General features: G+C 37.1%; 1 protein-coding gene across 2 annotated transcripts in view; it reads right to left on the bottom strand.

Moving 5' to 3' along the window:
• Positions 1 to 20,670, bottom strand: part of Vps13 (vacuolar protein sorting 13C) — a 426,449-nt gene that overhangs the window by 276,840 nt on the left and 128,939 nt on the right. For both annotated transcript variants that reach the window (XM_081749100.1, XM_081749101.1), the window contains exons 20-21: positions 16,532 to 16,687; positions 10,871 to 11,005 (exon numbers count right to left, since the gene is read on the bottom strand). In XM_081749100.1, the coding sequence (XP_081605226.1) occupies positions 10,871 to 11,005; positions 16,532 to 16,687 (291 nt within the window). The remainder of the gene's footprint in view (positions 1 to 10,870; positions 11,006 to 16,531; positions 16,688 to 20,670) is intronic.

Genomic DNA, 20,670 nt, shown 5'->3' with positions numbered 1-20,670 from the left:
CCTGCATTGGGTTATTGGTATATTTTTGTAATAAATTTATTATGTGATCGGGTAATCAATAGGTCTAGAAATGGAAGGCCGTTATCAGATTCACGTTCAAGGGTGAACTTCAGCCTTGGATGCTGATTGTTGAATTGTTCAAATATTTGCGTAAGTGTATTTTCGACACGAATAAGTAGTAAAATATCATCAACATAACGGTAAAAAATTAGTTTCAAAGGTAGAAGCGCCATTTTGTAATAACCAGGATCGAATACTACTGATAGTAAGTTCCAGTGGTATGGACGGATCTACCATACCAACAACGATATCAACAACTATGGAGGCAAGTAAAATGGTATTGGCATTTACAAATGATGATAATTGTTGTTTTACGTCTAGACTGTTTTTACATCTTTAAAACCACTATTGTAACTGCTGAGTTTTTTTATATAACCATTTTGATAGTAAATAAGCTGGATGATTGAAAACTGATATGATCGGACGAAGGGGGATGTCAGGCTTGTGCACCTTCGGAAGACCATAAATAATGGGAAGACTAGGTGCATGTATTTTTATCATATCTTTTTCAAAGTCAGTTAAAAGTGGTGAAGAATCAATTGTCGACTGTATCTCTTAATGACCTGTGGTATCTGATTACAGGGATATGAAACAAAATTACATTTTTCTGCTATTTTTAAAATAATGGAAGCATATCTTTGTTTTGGCATAACAACATATTGGTTTCCTTTATTAGCCTTTAAACACCAGATAGCGTGATTATTAAGAAATTTTCCAAATTGTGTAATAAGCCCTTGTACATATCCGGATTTTGGATATGGTCCTACCTTTTTGTATGAGTATAAAAAAGTATTGATATTGGCCAAGCATTCATTTCTAATAGATTGCGCGGAATGAATATCAGGTGCAAGGTCAACGGCTTTTTCTACTGAACAAATTATCTCCTCCAATGGAATGGAAAGCGGAAGGTAACTAAATTTTAAACCTAACCGAGAAATCTGATAGAATTTCTTAGGTATGTCAATATCGGTGAGGTTAACAAATAATTCTACAGGTGAATCGGACTCTATTTTTGTTGGTTTGCGTTTATTGAAAACAAGGGTACCACCTAGATGGGTGATTTTCTTTTCTAAGCGTGCAAATTTAATTTTATATTCCATTCTTAGTCTAGAATGCAATCTATTCTGTAGAATGTGTGTGTATAGCGGGTCAGTCCGGAAAGTTAAAGACATCCACATTTGATAGCAGTCATTATTGAGCCTATTTATTAAAAAGTATTTTAACCTAATAATTTGATTTAATGCTCTACTCTGTGCATTATAAACAATATTGCGTAAAGACTGATTACAACGGGAAATTAAAGAATTGTTCTTTATTCATAAATACAAACCTGCATTGAACTTTGATACTGACAACATTGACCGAACTTGGGTACCTACCTTTGATCCATACTTTGGATCTGGCAATAGTGGCCTAACATAGACACCGCGTTCTTTTTTTTTTTTTTATTCAGTTCATTCTTTTTTTCACTTTGCTCTGTTCATCTCAGGATCTTTTTTTGTACGTTAAATATATAGTGGTGTGTATTCCTGGTTTTATTCTTTTTATCTCCTTTCCGTTTTAATCCTTTTACCTTGCCACTGAGGAAGGAACCAGCTGAGAGTTCCGAAACGTCAAAATCTTTAAATTTTTCAAGGGAGGATTCATTGGTAAGTAGCCAATTTTTTGTTAATTGCAAACTACTATGTTTAGCACATCACGGAGGTCAGGTGGAATAAATTGCAAACTACTAAAAAGATATACAGTCTACAAGGTCGTCGGTGTTTGTTGTACAGGTAAGACAATATTTCAAGTATTTCTTTGTAGTAAATAGCTATCAATGTTTCAATAAGAAAAAAAATCGAATTCAGTTTTACAAAGCTAAGTAATTATGTTCTATTCATTGTTTTAAACATCACAAAAACAGATACATACCATTTCCTGCAGTGCCTGAATTACAAAATTAGGCTTCTTCACCTTATGACAACAATGACCTTTTCATTATGATCATGTGCTCTCCTTGGAAGGACCTTTCTGCATGTGTCCTATGGAAGCTCAAATCGTTATTTCCAACATCACAGTTTCATACCTGCTAGGCACATCAAACATGACATTTTAATTGCGTGACATTTGACCTTTTATGACATTGTTGATCTTTTTCCTGTGCCCATACATATCCGTTGGAAGGACCTTTATGCATGTGTTCTATGGTAACTCAAATCATTATTTCCAACGTCACAGTTTCTTACTTGTTAACACATCAAATATGACATTTTAACTAATTGACCATTGACCTCTGATGATATTTCTGACCTCTTCCCTTTACTAAAAAGTATGTTCGGTAGATCCTTTATGCATATGGTTTTTAACATTGTCTTCAACTGAATTAATTATGTACAATAAACTGTTGAAAAGAGCTTTTTCCTCAAGAGTCACAGATGACCTACTAGAGGTCACCGGGTCACGATTGCCCACATTTCCCGTTATCACATTGTTTCGGATCAGAATTTATGTCGATGTACCAATTTTTGCTACCGGAGATGAATATTCAAAAAATGGCATGTAAGAGTACTATTTAACATTGAAATCCCATAAGGAAAAAATCGCATTTTGACCTTTGACCCTGTAACTCTGCAGACTATAATACCCGTGATCTCGTTTTGCTATCAAACAAATCTTCTGATCTTCCTCTAAATTGCCTGCAAATTTCACAGTTCTAGCTTTTACGAGTGCTGAGTATTATGAAATTAAAATTTACACTCGAATTATGGAACAGTCTATATATACAAGGTCTGTATGATAAGTAATGAGACTCGCCGCGCCGCGGCGCGCGTGTCGCTGGAGCGGGTTTGTCGGTGATGGAGGATGTAGGGGGGGGGGTCCGAGCAAAGCAACGCACCGCGCGTCAGTTGGCTCCGAGCCTTAGTGGAGCGCGGACAAGCCTTGGACAAAGCCCTTGTGAACATTCTTGTCACGGCGGAAAATCAACAAACATGGAGGGTTCCATCGAACAGCGTTATGCGATCAAATTTTGCGTTCGCCTGGGGAAAACGGCTACTCAGACGCTTTCTCTCATCACGGAGGCCTACAAAGAGGAAGCCCTATCCAAAGCCCAGGTGTTTCGTTGGCACAGTGCGTTCCGGAACGGCCGGGAAAGCGTTGAGGATCTGGAGAGGGCTGGACGCCCGACAACAGTGACTACGGACGAAACTGTGGCAAATCTGAGGGATCTCCTGAACTCAGACCGTCGATTATCGTTGAGATTGATTGCTGATGAACTCGATATGAACCACACAACAGTGCACAAGATTGTGACGGAACAATTGGGAATGAGAAAAATCTGTGCGAAACTGGTGCCGCGAGTGTTGACTGACGAACAAAAGCAACGACGTGTTGATTGTTGTCAGGAACTGTTGAACCTCATGAACAGTGACCCTAACTTTGAAGATGACGTCATAACAGGTGACGAGTCGTGGGTGTTCCAGTACGACCCTGAAACGAAACGTCAAAGCGCGGAGTGGCACACTCCTGCGTCCCCGCGCCCCAAGAAGGCCAGAATGTCGAAGTCAAAGGTGAAAACAATGTTGATTGTTTTTTTTGACAATGTGGGGGTGGTCCACAAGGAGTTTGTACCCCAAGGACAAGCCGTCAACGCCGCCTTCTACAAACAAGTCCTTGAGAGACTGCACAGGAGCGTCAAGCGGAAAAGACCGGCGATCGCTAGCCGGTGGAAGTTGCATCACGACAATGCCCCTGCCCACACCGCCTTCTTAGTGACCTCCTTTTTGACCCGGATTGGGGTGGAAGTCCTTCCACAACCACCCTACAGCCCAGATGTGAGCCCGGCCGACTTCTTCCTCTTCCCGAAGCTGAAGCCACGCTTGAAAGGAACCCGTTTTGCAGACGTCACAGCCATCCAAGCAGCCGTGACCACATTTCTAAAGGACATGCCGGCTGCTGACTTCCAGGGGGCGTTTGCAGCGTGGAAACATCGATTGCAGAAGTGCATCGACGCAAGAGGAGAGTACTTCGAAAGCTTTTAAGTCCCTGTACAGATCAGATCAATAAAACAATGTTTCCAGACCTGGTCTCATTACTTATCATACAAACCCTGTATATACAGAGTGTTGATTAATTCGTGTGTCAATTTCATTTGTTCACTGTGCAAAAGTGGTATGAGGTAAAGCCGTGGAATTTATGTATGAGTATAGTGCAGCCCATTCACCTTGAATAATTTAAGCGCATCTAATATCGAGTTGGTGAACTCTGCAAAAAATTATTGAGCTTTCCACATTTTCTATAATTCCCAAACCCTAGTTAAGTGGTAGAGCGCTCACCTCTAGTGTAAGGGTTCCCTGGTTCGATTTCAGGTTATGTGAATTTGTAGTGGACAACTCCATGTCTGTGAATTTTCTCGGGATTCTCCCGTTGCTTTCCACATTACCATTCACTAATTCTTTCACAATCGTTCGTCTCCTTTAACCTACAGAGTACAGCAGCGGGGCATAAAAGTACACATTTTATTTTATTCTACAAGTTAAGTGGTCCTATATTCGGTGACCAAGATGATCACCGCACCGGCCTGAGCATCCGTTGGGGGTAATGAGTATGAAATTACCGGGTTAAGTCTTGTGCTATTTGTTACATAATTCGTTGTAAAGGTAAAAAACAATTTGGAAACACGGATAAGTATACAGGACAGAGATGTTGCTTCATGTGCAATTTTTCCATTTCAGACCAACTCCATTATAAACAGTAGTCCCTGTCTCATACAGCCTTGACGCTAAAAAGGACGTTATACTCAAACGAACCAAACAAAACCTAAAATCCAAGCCATATTTTCTATATTTCATATTTCAAGAGTTAATTTGTCTTTATAATTTCCTTACTGGTCTGAAAGAACGCTTTTTCCGATTCATATATTTTAGAGAACATTTTCTATTGCACTTGATGCAATGAATTCTCTTCCGAAGTTTGTCTCCTTCATTTGTAATAATCCTATATAAATGAAGTAGAAACAAATAGTAATTTGAATTTTTTTGAAAACTTTAAACGCACTGTTTCTATACTCCATAAATCAAGAACAGTTTGTTCACTGACGAGCATGTTCGATCTCATATACATTTTCAGAACTGGGAAACTGAAGTTTAATAACTGTGGCAATAAAAAATACTAGCAAACCCACACGTCCTGCGCAAGCGCAGGACACTACAGTCCAGTCAATATATACATTAACACGAAAAAAATCATAAGCTGAAATTTTGTGCATACCTTTGGGAAGCTGTATATAACAACATACTAAAAGTCCGGAAATATTCGGTAACAGGTTTGGGAAATGGCCGACAAACTTTTTTTTTTTTTTTTTTTTTTTTTTTTAAAGTAATAACTGGTACTCACTTTAATAGCTATAACTCACGTTGTATTTGCACTATTGATGTTATTTTTTACTTCATTCGAATAAGAAGGGACTATTCTTACAGATCACGTATTACGCTTACCAGTTTACTTCATATGTGGGAAGTAACGGAGGAATTTCCTTTTAAAAATCCCCCAATTTCCCTTCTTCCAAATAGTTTTCTTATATATTAGCACAGAAAAAAAATCATAACAAGCTGAAATTTTGCACATACCTTAGAGAACGTGTATATAACCACATACTAAAAGTCCGGAAGTATCTGATGACGGGTTTGGACGCCATATTAGAAAATGCCGCCGAATAGTGCTTTTTAAAGGTAATAACTGTTTCTGACTTTGATAGCTATAACTCACGTAGTATTTGCATTATTGATGTTATTTTCACTTCATTCGAATAACAAAGGGCTACGCTTACAGACCACGTATTACACTTAATCAGTTTACTTGACACGCGGAAAGTAACGGAGGGGTTTCTTTTTAAAAATCACCAAAATTCCCCTTCTCAACATTAGTTTTCTTGCACATTAACCCAGAAAAAAAAAATCATTTTCAAGAGCAAATTTGGGTGCGAATTAAGCCGAATTTTCATCCATGCGATAGAAACATAATTTGCTTGCGATTTGGTAGTGTATAAAGCCGACCACAGACATTTTTGGTGGTGAATTTTGACGTTTTATATAATGAAATTTTTCAATCTGTACTTACATTTGTATAGTTAAAAAAAATCGTTACCCAAAAGCTAAATTTCGTGACTTTTTCGTGACTTTCATTACCGTTCTCTGATTTCTTGACTTTTTCGTGATATTCGTGACTTCCGTGACCGATAGACACCCTGCACATGAGGGAAGTTACGGAGGATTTTTTTAAAAAAAAAATCCCTGAACTTTTCTTCTTCAGATTCCTTTTTCTTAATCAGTTAATAATCTCGTAATCTGAGAGTAGCAATTAATCTTACATTAAATACACCATAACACACACAATATAACATCCAAATTTCATTCAAATCATAGCGATAGAATCGGAATAACAAATAAAACTTCGTTACGTACTACTACTTGACTATGCATAGAGCGAATAAGGCATTCTGTCAAGCTACATTTCCCAACTGTTAGGTTTATTTCTTCAACGCTAGTTGTCGCATCTCCAGAGAAATTCTTTGTGAATCTAAAGAGCAAATCTAGATTTATTGGAATACTTTCTAATCATCTCACGGCTGCTGACACCAGTGTTCTTCAAGCCTCTGTCGATGCACATACCCAGATTTGCGTACAGCAATAGAACTCTCTCTCTCTCAAACAGCCAACACCCAATATCAATTATTGGAGAAGATATAGATTTGATTGTATTTTTGGTCTCATTAGCAAGTGATGAAATATAAAAGTAACCAAGAAAGTTCTGTCGCTTTATGTGGAGGTCTGTGTTCAATTGACCCTTACACCGTGAGTTGATGTAAATGGAGCTAAGGAGAAGGTCAGTTGTTAGTGTGGGTATATCCAACATACTATCTGGCTGTGAAATTTCAGTTACACCGTGAACTTGTGTAAGGACAGAGTGAACATGAGACCTCCACAGAGCATCATAAGGCGTGTATGCTGCTCGAGTGAAAACTGGGGTCAAATTTCGCTGCAGCGAGGCGGAAGATATGCTACACCGTGCAAAGGACTCCCTAGGCCTTTGGTGAGTGTGTTGTGACTACGCGAACAGTGCAGCAGTGGTTTAACAAGTTTAGGGACGGTGACGGAACACTCGCAGACGCACCACATGCCGGAATAAAAACACATGTACAAAATGATCTTCAAGCAGCAATTGAGGCGAACAGTGGCCAGACATGTGAGCAACTGGGACTACAATTCAGAGTGAGTGGAGAAAACATTCGGCACAACCGCCATCAACTTGGAATGCACTACAAGTTGAGTCTATGGGTCCCACATGATTTGACTCCCGATCACAGAAGGCAATGCGAGCAGATACCTGTGTTTCTTTGCTGTTTCGTCTAAGCAAGGAACCATTTCTGGACAGGTGTTGACATGTGATGAGAAGTGGGTCCTATACGAAGCTCCTCAGCGCCGTCATCATTAATTAGCATCCCATGAACCGGTTGCAAAACAGCCGAAGCTAACACTGCACCAGAAGATCCTCCTGTGTGTTTGGTGGGCTGCTCGTGGCATCGTGCATCGGGAACTGCTACCAGCTGGTCAGAGCATCAATACAACTGTGTACTGTCAGCAGTTAAGCCGTGTCCAAGAAAAACTCAAAACTCTGGAGCCAGCACTTCTGAATCGCTGAATCGCAAAGGAGTCCTCCAGTTATAGGACAACGCTAAGTTCCACGTGGCTAGGATGACGCGGGACACCATTCTACGGCTTAGATGGGAAACACTATTGCATTCGCCATATTCCCTGGACATTGCACCGTCCGATTATCACTTGTTCCATTCCTTGGACAATCACCTTAGAGGACGCCAGTTCAAATCCCAAGTAGAGGTGCAAAATGTACTTGATACCTTCTTCGCTTCACGACCCACCAAGTTCTATCCAAACGATGGAATCCATGACCTTCCATAACGTTGGCAGAAGGTCGTCAATGCTGATGGGGACTATTTCTCATTTTCCACGTACGTCTAAGGTGACATATCCATATTCGAAGGTGGTGGGTGAAAAAGAGACAGAACTTTCTTGGTTACTTTTATATTTCCTCACTTGCTAATGAGGCCAAAAGTACAAGCAGATCAATATTTTCCTCAATAATTGATACTGGATGTTAGCTGTTTGAGAGAGAGTTCTCTTGCTGTACGCAAATCTGGGTATGTGCATCGACAGAGGCTTGAAGAACACTGGTGCCAGCAGCCGTGAGATGATTAGAAAGTATTCCAATAAATCCAGATTTGGTCTTCAGATTCAGAAAGAACTTCTCTGGAGATGCGACAACTAGCGTTGAAGAAATAAACCTAACAGTTGGGGAATGTAGCTTGACAATGCCTTATTCGCTCTATGCATAGTCAAGGAGTAGTACTTAACGAAGTTTTATTTGTTATTCCGATTCTATCGCTATGATTTGAATGAAACTTGGATGTTATATTGTGTGTGTTATGGTGTATTTAATGTAAGATTAATTGCTACTCTCAGACTACAGATTGTTAACTGATTAAGAAAAAGGAATCTGAAGAAGAAAAGTTTAGAGATTTAAAAAAAAATTCTCTGTAACTCCCCTCATGTGTGTAGTAGACTGGTAAGTGTCTGTAATCGTCGTCCTTTGTTATTCAAATGAACTAAAAGTAACATCAATAGTCCAAATACAATGTGAGTTATAGCAATTAAAGTGAGAATCTGTTATTACCTTTAAAAACCACTATTTGGCGGCCATTTTCCAATATGGCGTCCAAACTTGTAACTGGATATTTCAGTATTTTTAGTATGTTGTTATACTCACCTTCCCAAAGGTATGTGCCAAATTTCACCTTGTTATGTTTTTTTTTTTTTTTTTTCTGGGTTAATGTGTAAGAAAACTAATGTTCAAAAGGGAAATTTTGGTGATTTTTAAAAAGAACCCCTTCCGTTACTTCCCGCGTGTCGAGTAAGCTGATAAGTGTAATACGTGGTCTGTAAGCATAGACCTTTGTTATTTGAATGAAGTGAAAATAACATCAATAATGCAAATACTACGTGAGTTATAGCTATCAAAACCAAAAACAGTTATTACCTTTAAAAACCACTATTCGGCGGCTATTTTCCAATATGGCATCCAAACCCGTCATCAGATACTTCCGGACTTTTAGTATGTGGTTATATACACGTTCTCTAAGGTATGTGCAAAATTTCAGCTTGTTATGATTTTTTTTCTGGGCTAATATATAAGAAAACTATTTGGAAGAAGGGAAATTGGGGGATATTTAAAAGGAAATCCGTCCGTTACCTCCCGCATACGAAGTAAAATGGTAAGTGTAATAACGTGATCTGTAAGAATAGTCTCTTCTTATTCGAATGAAGTAAAAAATAACATCAATAGTGCAAATACAACGTGAGTTCTAGCTATTAAAGTGAGAATCAGTCATTACGTTGAAAAACCACACTTTGTCGGCCATTTTCCAATATGGCGGCCAAACCCGTCACCGAATATTTAAGGACTTTTAGTATGTTGTTCTATACACCTTTCCAAAGGTATGTACAAAATTTCAGCTTATGATTTTTTTCCGGGTTTAGCCCTTTTTTTGTATAATTTGACTGGACTAATTATTGTTGTCTGAATGATTGAATATGATACCAAATTAAAAATATTTATGTATGTTGAAAATTTGATCGAGATTGGTTGGGTGGTTCAAGTTCTATTTATTTTTACACATTAATTTCCCCTCCCCCTCCCATAGGTTCTACCGTCAAAGTGAAAATATTAAAAAAAAAAAAAAAAAAATCCAGGCTCGAACGTCATCTATGTTGAAAATTTGATCGAGATCGGTCAGGTGGTTCAAGAGTTATTAAGTTTTATTTATTTGTATATATCTCTCCCCTCCCCTCCTCCTATCCTAAGTTCTATCATCAAATGGATATGATAGCAACTACCCCAGGTTCGAACCTCATCTATGTTAATAATTTGATTAAGATCGGTTCGGTAGTTTAAGCGTGATGAAGTCATAAAGACAGACACTTTATATATATATATATATATATATATATATATATATATATATATATATATATATATATATATATATATTACATATGTCCCCCTTTCCCCTCCCCTACATTGTGCCGTCAAAGTAAAATGATGAAACATCCCAGGTCCGAACCTTATCTATGCTGAAAGTTTGATCGAGATCGGTTGGGTGGTTCAAGAGTTATTAAGTTTTATTCATTTTCATACATTTACCCTCCTCCCTTCCCCTAAGTTCTACCATCAAAATGAAATAAAAAACTTTCCAGGTTCGAACTTCATTTATGTTGAAAATTTGATTGAGATTGATCGGGTGGTTCAAGAGTTATTAACTCACGAACATGGTCACTTTTAATTTTATATTTATTGATTTTTGTATATCTCCCCCTCCTCCTCAAACCCTTCGTTGTTCCGTCAAAGTGGAATGGTAAAATCCATCCCAGACACGATCATCATCTATGTTGGAAATTTGATCGAGATTGGTCGTTTGGTTCAAGAGTTATTAAGTTAAATTTAGTTTTTCATAATTCCCCCTCCTCTCCCTCCTCTAAGTTCTACCATCAAAGTAAATAGCTAAAAACACTCCCAGGCCAGAACTGCATCTACATCAAAAATGTGATCGAGATCAGTCCGGTGGTTCAAGAGATTAAGAGTCACAAACATAGTCCCTTTCAATTTGGATCTGAAGTTTTTTGTTCACAGACACCGCTATTAATATATAGATTTTTTTGGAATGATATTCAAAGACAATTTAGATAGCATTTCTTACCTCTATTTCTATGTTCAATCCTATTCGAAAAGCGGTTTCGTAGACTTCGATCATATTTTGCCGTGCTGCTTCTGCCGCTGCTGCCGATGCCTCCTTTATTGCTTCCATAGCTGCTTGGAAATTGTTTACAAAGTTCTGAAAAGTATGAAGTTATACGTTTATTTAACAAACACTACAATTTCTGAGTTTTTTTCTGATGCCAAAATATTACAAAATTGAATAGTGTACTTCGTAGCAATACATCCCCCGAAGTATTGATCGGTCTGATTTCATATGTAATAGTGCTCAAAGATCGGCTCCCAATGTATTCATTTATGGCTTATACTGGAATTCGCTACCCCAAATTGTTCACGAATCTCCCCAAATTGCTTCACCATACTGGATTAACACGTAAAATCCTGCCCACTAGGAATCAACAAAGAATGATAAGCATCAGGCTTGCATGCCAACTTTTTGGCGACATAAAATCATTAGACAAAAATACGATGCGTCTAAGATCTGTGTTAGTATTTTTATATGATTTCTACACAATACAGTGAGATCACAAAGCCAATAAAACGTAATAGTGTAATTATAGTCATGACCATGAATTTGTAAACTTTTCACAAATTCATTGCTAAGGTAGTGCTAAAAGGTTTAACAATGTGTGCGAAGAAGTACGTCATTAAAAGTCAGAAAAGCAATTCTCTTTACATCTGCAGCCTCTCGCTTAACTCTTGCTGTAACGAAGTCCTTGGACTAATGCTATTATAGAATGTTAAAGTTATATAATTTTAAGTAAGAAATCACTTTAAACTCTAGAAATTATTGAATAAAGTAATTACTCACGTAAATGAACTGATCCAAGACAATAATACTGTATATTATTGGAAGTTTAATTAAGATTTATTGGAAATATCTAAATATTATTTCCGATGGATGAATTTTCACTTTCGCAATGAGAATCTAACTTTATTTCATAGAACACTTTTCCTTAGTACAGTCTATTTAATAAAATGATTGATTTAAAGCACAAGTGTATAAAACTACAATAAAACAAATATACAATACACACTGTAGATGTAAAACATACAGTTAAAAAATGTCTTACAATAAAGGTACTTATAGTTCCTTAAGTTAGTTGTTTAAGGTTCGAGATTTCGTCAGAAAGAGCTTAAGGATATGTTGTAAAAAGCTGCGTTTGGACGCCATTGATTTCATCGAAGTTTTAATCGATGAATGTTACTTTTTCATTGATATTTTGTTCAGAAAAAGTCGACAGATGGGATAATCAAAAATCAAAAGTTAACCAAACCGTAAAACTGAAAGACAATTTTAAACAAATAAATTTTAGGAAAACCTCACCATCTACATTGTCTTTCACTCTAATGTCAACGCTTGTATGTGTGTAAGACGTGTAGTGTAATCGCTCTTATCTTGTTGTTAACGTTAGCAATTATGTCTGATTTATGTGACGGTTGCAAAAATGAAATTTCCGTTCATAGCCTGAAGGAAGTTGTCTCATTTATCGGCGGTTGTGATATATATATATATATATTTTTTCACGCTAAATGTATCTGCAAAAATAGCAGAAAACATCTGAAAATTTGAAGCACGAAAAGTGGGAGTGTGACACGTTCAAATTGGGGAAGTGCGACACATTATATAAAATTACAGAAAACTACTAGTGCAACAAGTGAAATTCACAAAAAAAAAAAAAAAAAAAAAAAAAGCAACATAATATTTGCGACTACAGAAAACCACAAACTTTTTATTAACTTTTTCTTTTTTATCGATAACCTTACTGAAGAAATCTCTGAACTTTGGAAATCAGCTACTGATCTAACAAAAAAATCACAAACTTTGGAAATGGAAAACGAAAACTGAAGCAAACAGTGGAAACACTAAAGACAACAAAAGGGAATCAATTAGAAGAAACCCAGTTACAATATACTGTTGAAATTGAAATCTCAGAAATAAAAGAAGAGCAATGCAATGATGTAGTGATTAAGGTGGCCAGGGTATCTGTAATATATATAGTCGTACAGACTATCCACGTCAAGAAGGGACAAGCCCAGAATCACAGTAGCAATACTTCCCTCCATGAGCACTCAATGTAACATCGTACTACCTGTCAGACAAAAAAGTTGATATTCTGTTGCTACATCAAATAGTAAATGGAAAGTTAAACTGTCAATCTCTACTTCGCACACTTAATTTCAAAGCAGCCATTTGCATAACACGGAATACGAATCTATTCTATGTCCTGAAACCTAAACTTGCAATAGTCCAAAGGTCGCTCATATACAGGTTTCTTCGATGTCTTTACCTCTGAAAGAAGTTTCCGATCCGCACTGAGAAAATTAATTTGTAAGTACTGTTATGTAACAGTATTTTTTATTTGCTATTTTTTTCTTGATAAACTGTTATTTTTTATATTATTGTTGTTATGTTTTCTTGTTGAATTCTGTTTTTTCTAAACTGTTGTTACATATTTCAGTGTAAAGTGATCAACGAGCTGTATCTGGAACTATACATATAAATAAATAAAATAAACAAGTTAATTAGAGACAATTGAATACAGGAGTTCCGAGAAAACAAAGTTTCCTAGCATCAGATGTCAAACCAAAATTCCTGAACAACCGGAATCAATGAACAATTAACACCTAACAATCGAAAAGTGCTAAATGGAACGAAACAGTTCGCCACGAATAATGGTTTCTGATTTGTTTGAGTAAGTGATGGAAAAGTGCTTCTAAGGAAAGACGAGATATCCCGAGTGAAGTATGTTAGAAGGCCAGAAGATCTACGAAACATGCAAAATTAAGTGGACAGCTGTGCTGAACTGAAAACTTGCCTGAAGATGGAACAAGTAATTATTGAATTTCTTTTTGTATCGAAGTACAGGTACTAACATTTGTAATGATATCGATTATTATTTTTTTATTTGTTTTGAAATAAAACACGGGGTTACAATTAGACAACTGAATATTAGAAGTCTAAGGAAAAATTTGGACGACTTGTCAGTACTATTTCAAACTATTTTTATAAATGTACGTAGATATAACTGTTTTAGTTGAAATATGGAAAAATTAAACTACTTGTGAAAAAATCTTTAAGTTTAACGTCCCACGGTCATGCCGGTTAGGCTAAAGAAGACAGTGATAATGAGAAATGAGTGAAATGGTGGAATGAAGAAAGTGAGGGGAAACGGGAGAACCCCGAGAAAACCCACGAACACGGTGTTTAAAACTACTTGTGAGTTGTGACATTAACATATATGGACATCGTAATTATACGAAAAGGTCTTTGACATAAACAGACGAGTTATGATTTGTAAATGAGCAAGCAGACATCGGCAAGATAACGGAATTAAACCTTGCTAATGAAACTGGAATGCGCTTACATTAAAACAATGCAGAAGGTTCTATTATAATTATCTACTGCAATCCAAGTGGTGATGAAAATGCATTTTAACAGTCTCTAAATGATGAGCTCAAAAGTTCCTTGCTGTTTACTGTTACGAGAAATAAATCTAAATAAATCTAAGTGATAACTACTGCGAAAATATAAAAGCTTATTTCAACGTAATACATAGTTATTGTTACATTTCATATGCAAATAAGCAAACTAGTTTTAAAGTCTTGTATAGATCACATTTTTTAAAGCACTAAAGGCCACTGACTGTCACATCAGTTTCCGCCGCGAAGGTGACAGTATATCAAGATGGAAGCAAACGCAGACTGAAGAGCATTTTGTGTTCTCGAACTTCATGTAAAACAGTCTATAGCCAGCGTTCAACGAAATTTCAACGTGGCAATGATACTTCAGGTGAAGAAAGACCAAACACAATGACTGTCCTCAAAATCGTAAATAAAATTCATGACATTATTCTTGAAAATCGCAGAATCTTGGCGACACGTGTGCTAAGTGCAAGCTGTCGGTAAAATGGGTTCCCAAAAATCTGTACAGAGTTCCCACTGATCTGGAGAAATTTATTTCCCTGACTTCTCCCTGATGTATGGCGTGAAATTTCCTGACTTTCATGACAGGTTTCGGATGACATTGGCATATAAAGAAGAAATAAATAACTGTTGATATTTATATATATGAGAACATTTATTACATAGAGACAAATAATAATCAATTGCTCATATGTACATTTCACTTACCACCCATAAAAGTCTGAGCAACCTTCCATACTGTGATCATTAATGGTTGGCTAAGCTGAAATTGGTGTACCATTAATGTTAGAAAAAATATATTTTATAAAATTTCCCTAATCTGCACCATTTCCCCTGAGTTTTCCCTGACTTCACTGATTTCCCTGACCAGTAGGAACCCTGCTGTAAGATCAAAAGCGTGAAAGAGGGAGGGCATCAAGAGAAGTCATCTTCCATTTTAACAGCAATGCGACCAATTTCTGCCATGATTAGTAACCATCGACGACACATGGTTGTACCACTACGATCCCGAAACGAAACAGTCTTAGATTGGTGGAACAGAAGTCGGCTGGGAAAAGGTTTGCAACATTCTTCTGGGATAAGAATGAAGTCGTACTCACAGACTACCTGCCCAAAGGTCAGACATATTACTCTGCATTACTCACAAAATTGCAAGACAAACTGAAAACGCAACGACGCGCAAAACTGAAAAAAGATATTCTATTCCTTCAGAACAATGCCTCTGTATATCGAGCACTGCAAACACAATTGATATTGCGGCGTGATTTAGGGTTTCGATGTCTTGATCATTCTCCTTATTCCCCAGATCTAGCTCCGTCAGACTACTCTCCAAATTCAAACAACGGTTGAAAGAACACCATTTTGAATCTGATAAGTTGGTCAGTGCTACGAAAAAGTGGTACGAGGAACGGACTTTCTTTTCTATTTTTTTTATCTAGTCTGCAAAAACTGGAACACTGTTCAAGAAAATATATTGAACTTCTGAGGGAGTAGGTAAAATAATTGTAAAAATTCGTTACTCCACATGCACTTCTGGGTTGAGTTATGAAATTTTCAGCAGCCTCTCGTATAACGGAAACGGTAACCTCTCGTACATAAACTTTATGTTCTTTTCGCACGCCTAGTGCACAGCACGTGTGTATTTGGTGTAGGGGGTCCTAGGTTCGATTTCCGGTGGTAAAGCTTGAATTCTGAACGCATTACGGTTCAGATTAACCTTTAAAATGTAGATCCACGTCTTATGTGGCCTCGGTGCTGAAAAGAGGTGATTAACTTCAATATAAAACAACAATAACAAGCTTTAAATTTTAACTGTTACTCATCAAAAATGTTCACTAACTTTTTTTAGAAATCCAATAAACTTTGTGCGTATCCTTTTTAAAGTTAAAATCCACAGAAGTGATGTGTGAATCTATTCAAAGATAAAATCCACAGAAGAAGTGATGTGTGAATCTGACAGTGAGTATTACGGACACCAGATACTAATCAACAGAATGAAATATTAAGCCACCTGTTTTCCATTAATAATGTCTGTAAGCAGCGTTTACAGAAAACAATAAACATGTTACTCTGTCTCCACGAAAGTTACTAAACTTTAGAGCAGACAAAGTAGTTTGCAAAGATGGGGGAAATGATATACAAATTATACAATGATTGATTTAAAATAGAGCGATTTAATTTTAGAGCGGAAGAGAGATTTAGAATTGAATCTACTTACCAACACATCGCTGACGTATTTATTAAGAAACACTATATGCACGCATGCCATCTTAGCCTCAACAGTCATGTTTAGGTCCTCTGCGTTATGACTGTTTCCGATGTCATACATCCCAACTGTTGCTGACAAAGCTTCCTTTCCAACTATTGATATGATCTGAAACAGGATGATTTATTAGATATAACTGTCATTCAAGCCTCTGTTTATAAACGTACGCTGAGTGTATAATATATGAATTCATTAAAGAAAAATTTAAAAAAAATAAAAAAGCTGTATGAATATTGCTACTTTCACTTCTTGTATGTATACACAAGAGTCGCCAACACTTTTGGTTTTGTTTAAAATACTAGTTTCAAATTTTGTAAATAAGTAAATGATACAAAAATGTAACATCACAACACTACAGTATTATCAATAAATAGGTTTCAGTCTTAATGTAGGAATAAGTATTTCTTTCAAGAAATGTATTTTTAATCCATTTTAGTATTATTATGTTGTAAATTAAATACTGCATTTTGTACTTAAATGCAAAATAAATTCACGTGTATTACTTTTTTTCAAGTAGTTCATTCTTACGAAAAGTTATCTTTATACAACACACCATGCACTGACACACTTAGATTTAATTAGAATAGCAATGACAAAAAATAGTTTCACTTCTTCTTTTCTGTGTTTGGTATACACCGTCAAAGCTATATATATATATATATATATATATATATATATATATATATATATATATATATATAGAGAGAGAGAGAGAGAGAGAGAGAGAGAGAGAGAGAGAGAAAACTCCAGAGTGGTGATAGACGATAGACGATGACAGAAGAAGCAATTTGAAAATAGGAACAAGATCCAACAGTGTGTAGCTTTGGAGTTAGAGGTCACCGAAAATTTGTCCCAACCGGACAAAAATGGTCATAAATTGAGAACGAGATATCAGATTAAGGTCCGGTCAAAGGCAATATGCATTATTTGTACCTGAGATTTCATTATTGTAGGAATGGACTGAAAGCAGGAGCGGCACAAAGGTAGCCCTCCTCCTCCTCCCGAAAGTATGATATTTCGTACATTTGAAAAACACACACAAAATAAAAAGGAGGAAGAGAAATTGTAAATTGAACGCAATAGAGATGTTTGGGGTAGATGTCCAATACCTGAACCAGATGAGGATAAAACATGTATTTACTAAAGCATGCGCTACAGATTGGTTGCGAATTGACCGTGAGAAACATTGGTAGAGATGATGGTCAATCAAGAAAGAACGAATATGCGTTCACTGGCCCAAAATGTTTCATGTTCAAGTATGGCCTGCCGAAAAACGAAAGGAATACAAAATAATTAGAAATAAAATGTCACAACCTGATCCGATCAAAGGAAATACGTATGAAGCTTTTGTAGTTTTTTTCTACGAGACCAGAAGTATGGTTTGGTTTTCTCGTCTCGTTTGGTAAAGTTGGAACTAATGATAGAAAGAATGCAATCACACCCTCTCTACTACAGAAGTGCAGTTCGTAAGGATCATCTGCCTACCGTATCAGCTAACACTTATTTATGAGGTATTTCGTTTCATGCAGTTGTGAAAGCTTGTTGGCAATCGTCTGGTTACTGTTTAAAGACTAGTGTTGTGAAATTACCCCGTGTGTCATTCGTGTGACAGTAAGTACTTTAGCAGTGCAACGAAGTTTGCGGTTAACGAGCTTGCAGATAGATGTGGTGTTTACCTATGGATTGGCTAATGAAAATAGCTATGCTATATCGTGAAAGGTTTCCACAAAGGAGACGTCCGAAGGATTTCACATTTACGTGACTGTTCCAGCGTTTATGGGAAACGGGACATTTGAGCCCACAACTTCATATTCCAGAGGGGCGACGAACTAAAAGAACTGCCGCCTTCGAAGAAGCAGTGCTTGATCGCATGAAGGGGCAGCCTTTAACAAGTACAAGGACCATGGCACATCAAATCAGTGTGGTTCACAGTACTGTGTGGGAGGTACTACATGAAATGCAGTTGTATCCCTACCATCCACAGAGTACAAAATCTGATCCAAGCTGACTATTACTCTCGTGTCGCATTTTGTGAATAACTAATGCAGAGCTGTGTGGCTGATTCTAAGTTTTATGCCTCTGTACTCGTCATCGATGAAGCCTGTTTTACTAAAGGCTGTATATTTAATAGTCGGAAGTCCTGTTGAGCCGATGAAAACCTTTCCGTGGCAACTCTCAAGAGCCATCGAGACATCTGCATATAGGCTGACATCTTTGGCGACAACTTAATAGGCTCCTATCTTCTTCCTCCCTGCTTGACTGCACCAGTACACGTGGTGTTTATGTAGCATATCCTTATAGAATTATTAGCAGATATCCTACTCGGTATTTGTCTAGTGGTTATGTGATTCCAACACTACAGGGTGCCAGCTTACTTTGATGTTGCTTCTCGTGCGTATCTCGATCAAACTTTCCCAGATATCTGAGTCTGACGAGGGATCCTGTTCCCTGGCCAGCTCGTTCACCGGATCTCACTCCATCTTATTTATTCTTGTGGGGTTACCTTAAAAGTCTTCTCAATAAAACTCTGGTAGAGAGTGAAAAATGACTCCATGCACGAATCCTCGCTTCCAGTGACATAATCAGAACGACACTTGGAATATCTGAGTGTGGGAGACAAAGTTTCCTATGACGCTGTTATGGTTGCACCGATGCCGGAGAACGTAACTTAGAACATTTACTGCGAAGCTGTAAGCACATTACCTACCATTTCAATGTACTAATAGTTTTACACGGTAGTGTTTCTTTGTCACTGTCTTTAGACGGTGTGTACCTACGTTCTGTGCTATCTTCCGAAGATTTTTTGTCTTCTTTGTTTACGATACCCATGGGATTACGCAGCTAGCTTCCTTTATCGACCAGTTTTCTTTTCCTTCTCACGTACGTCTGCTTGCACGGAACCAGCTATCTTGAATCATTTTTGTTCTTTTGGTAGATGCATGTATTGACGTTGCATGTTGCCTGTTACAGTTCTCGTAAATACACATACCGTGTAATTGTTTTACTGTCGCATGTTCAGATTCTGGTTCCTAATCTCAGATTGCTTCTTTCGTGATTGCCCACCATCCCTATTAATCTTTCCCATGGTCACAGTTCCCATCCAATCCTTAGCTAATGCTTTCGTAGATCTATCTTCTCTCCATTTGATTCAGATATCAGACATATTTCTACTTGAAACAAATTTATTGTGTACAATTGATGATATCTCGTTGCATTTATTGTTTCAGATGTACCAAGTATCCTACTTTTTGGTTGGAGAATTCTTGGCACCGTCCCTGCTTTAAATCCAATGAATTACGTTATCTCAGGTACGAATAATGCATATTGCATTTGACCGGATCTTAATCTGACATTTCGTTCCAGTTATGGCCATTTACGTCCCGTTACGACAAATTATTGGTGGCTTTTGTCTCCGAAACAACGCACTTCTAAACCTGGTTCTATTCTCAAATTGCTTCTTTTGTCATTGTCTATAAGTGATTGTTTCAATATTTTTCTCACAATTCGCAATAAATGCAGGTCCTGTTATTGTGAGAAAAGTATAACAGGACCTGCATTTATTGCGGATTGTGAGAAAAATATTAAAACAATCACTTTCATTCTTGTGTATGTGTATATTATGTTATGGTAAGGCCTAACACACATGAATGAAACTACAACTTTAACCTTCGTTTCTAATAAGACGTCTCCTGCGCGATAAATGTGGTATCACATTGTAGTCAGTTGCTGTGCTATAATCCATTACACGAAGAAATTTTGTGAGCACATTATATAAATGCACAGCTTGAAAAAAAAATCAATATACTCTCGAGGTGTCACTTTTAGTGGACCAAAACACGTTTAAACACAAGAGTCGTAGCATTTTTAAAAAGAAAGAAAAAAAAAAGTAAACTTTACTTTTACAAGACTAGTGGCATCCTCGACTAACGTCTGCTTTTACTAGGTACGGAAAGGTAAAATTTGCGCCTTCAATCAAGACACCGAATTGTATGCCAGATAACGAAAAACTTAATAGGCATCCAGTCCTCTAGTTTTACTTAAATGTGAGACAATCAGCACATCACTTCGCACAGTTTCACTTCCTATTATTT

This window comes from Thermobia domestica, chromosome 2 (genome assembly GCF_964235325.1).
Source record: "Thermobia domestica chromosome 2, izTheDome1.hap1.1, whole genome shotgun sequence".
Lineage (NCBI taxonomy): Eukaryota > Metazoa > Arthropoda > Insecta > Zygentoma > Lepismatidae > Thermobia > Thermobia domestica.
The sequence above is the reverse complement of the archived record's forward strand: the minus strand, read 5'-3'. Positions and strand labels throughout refer to the sequence as shown.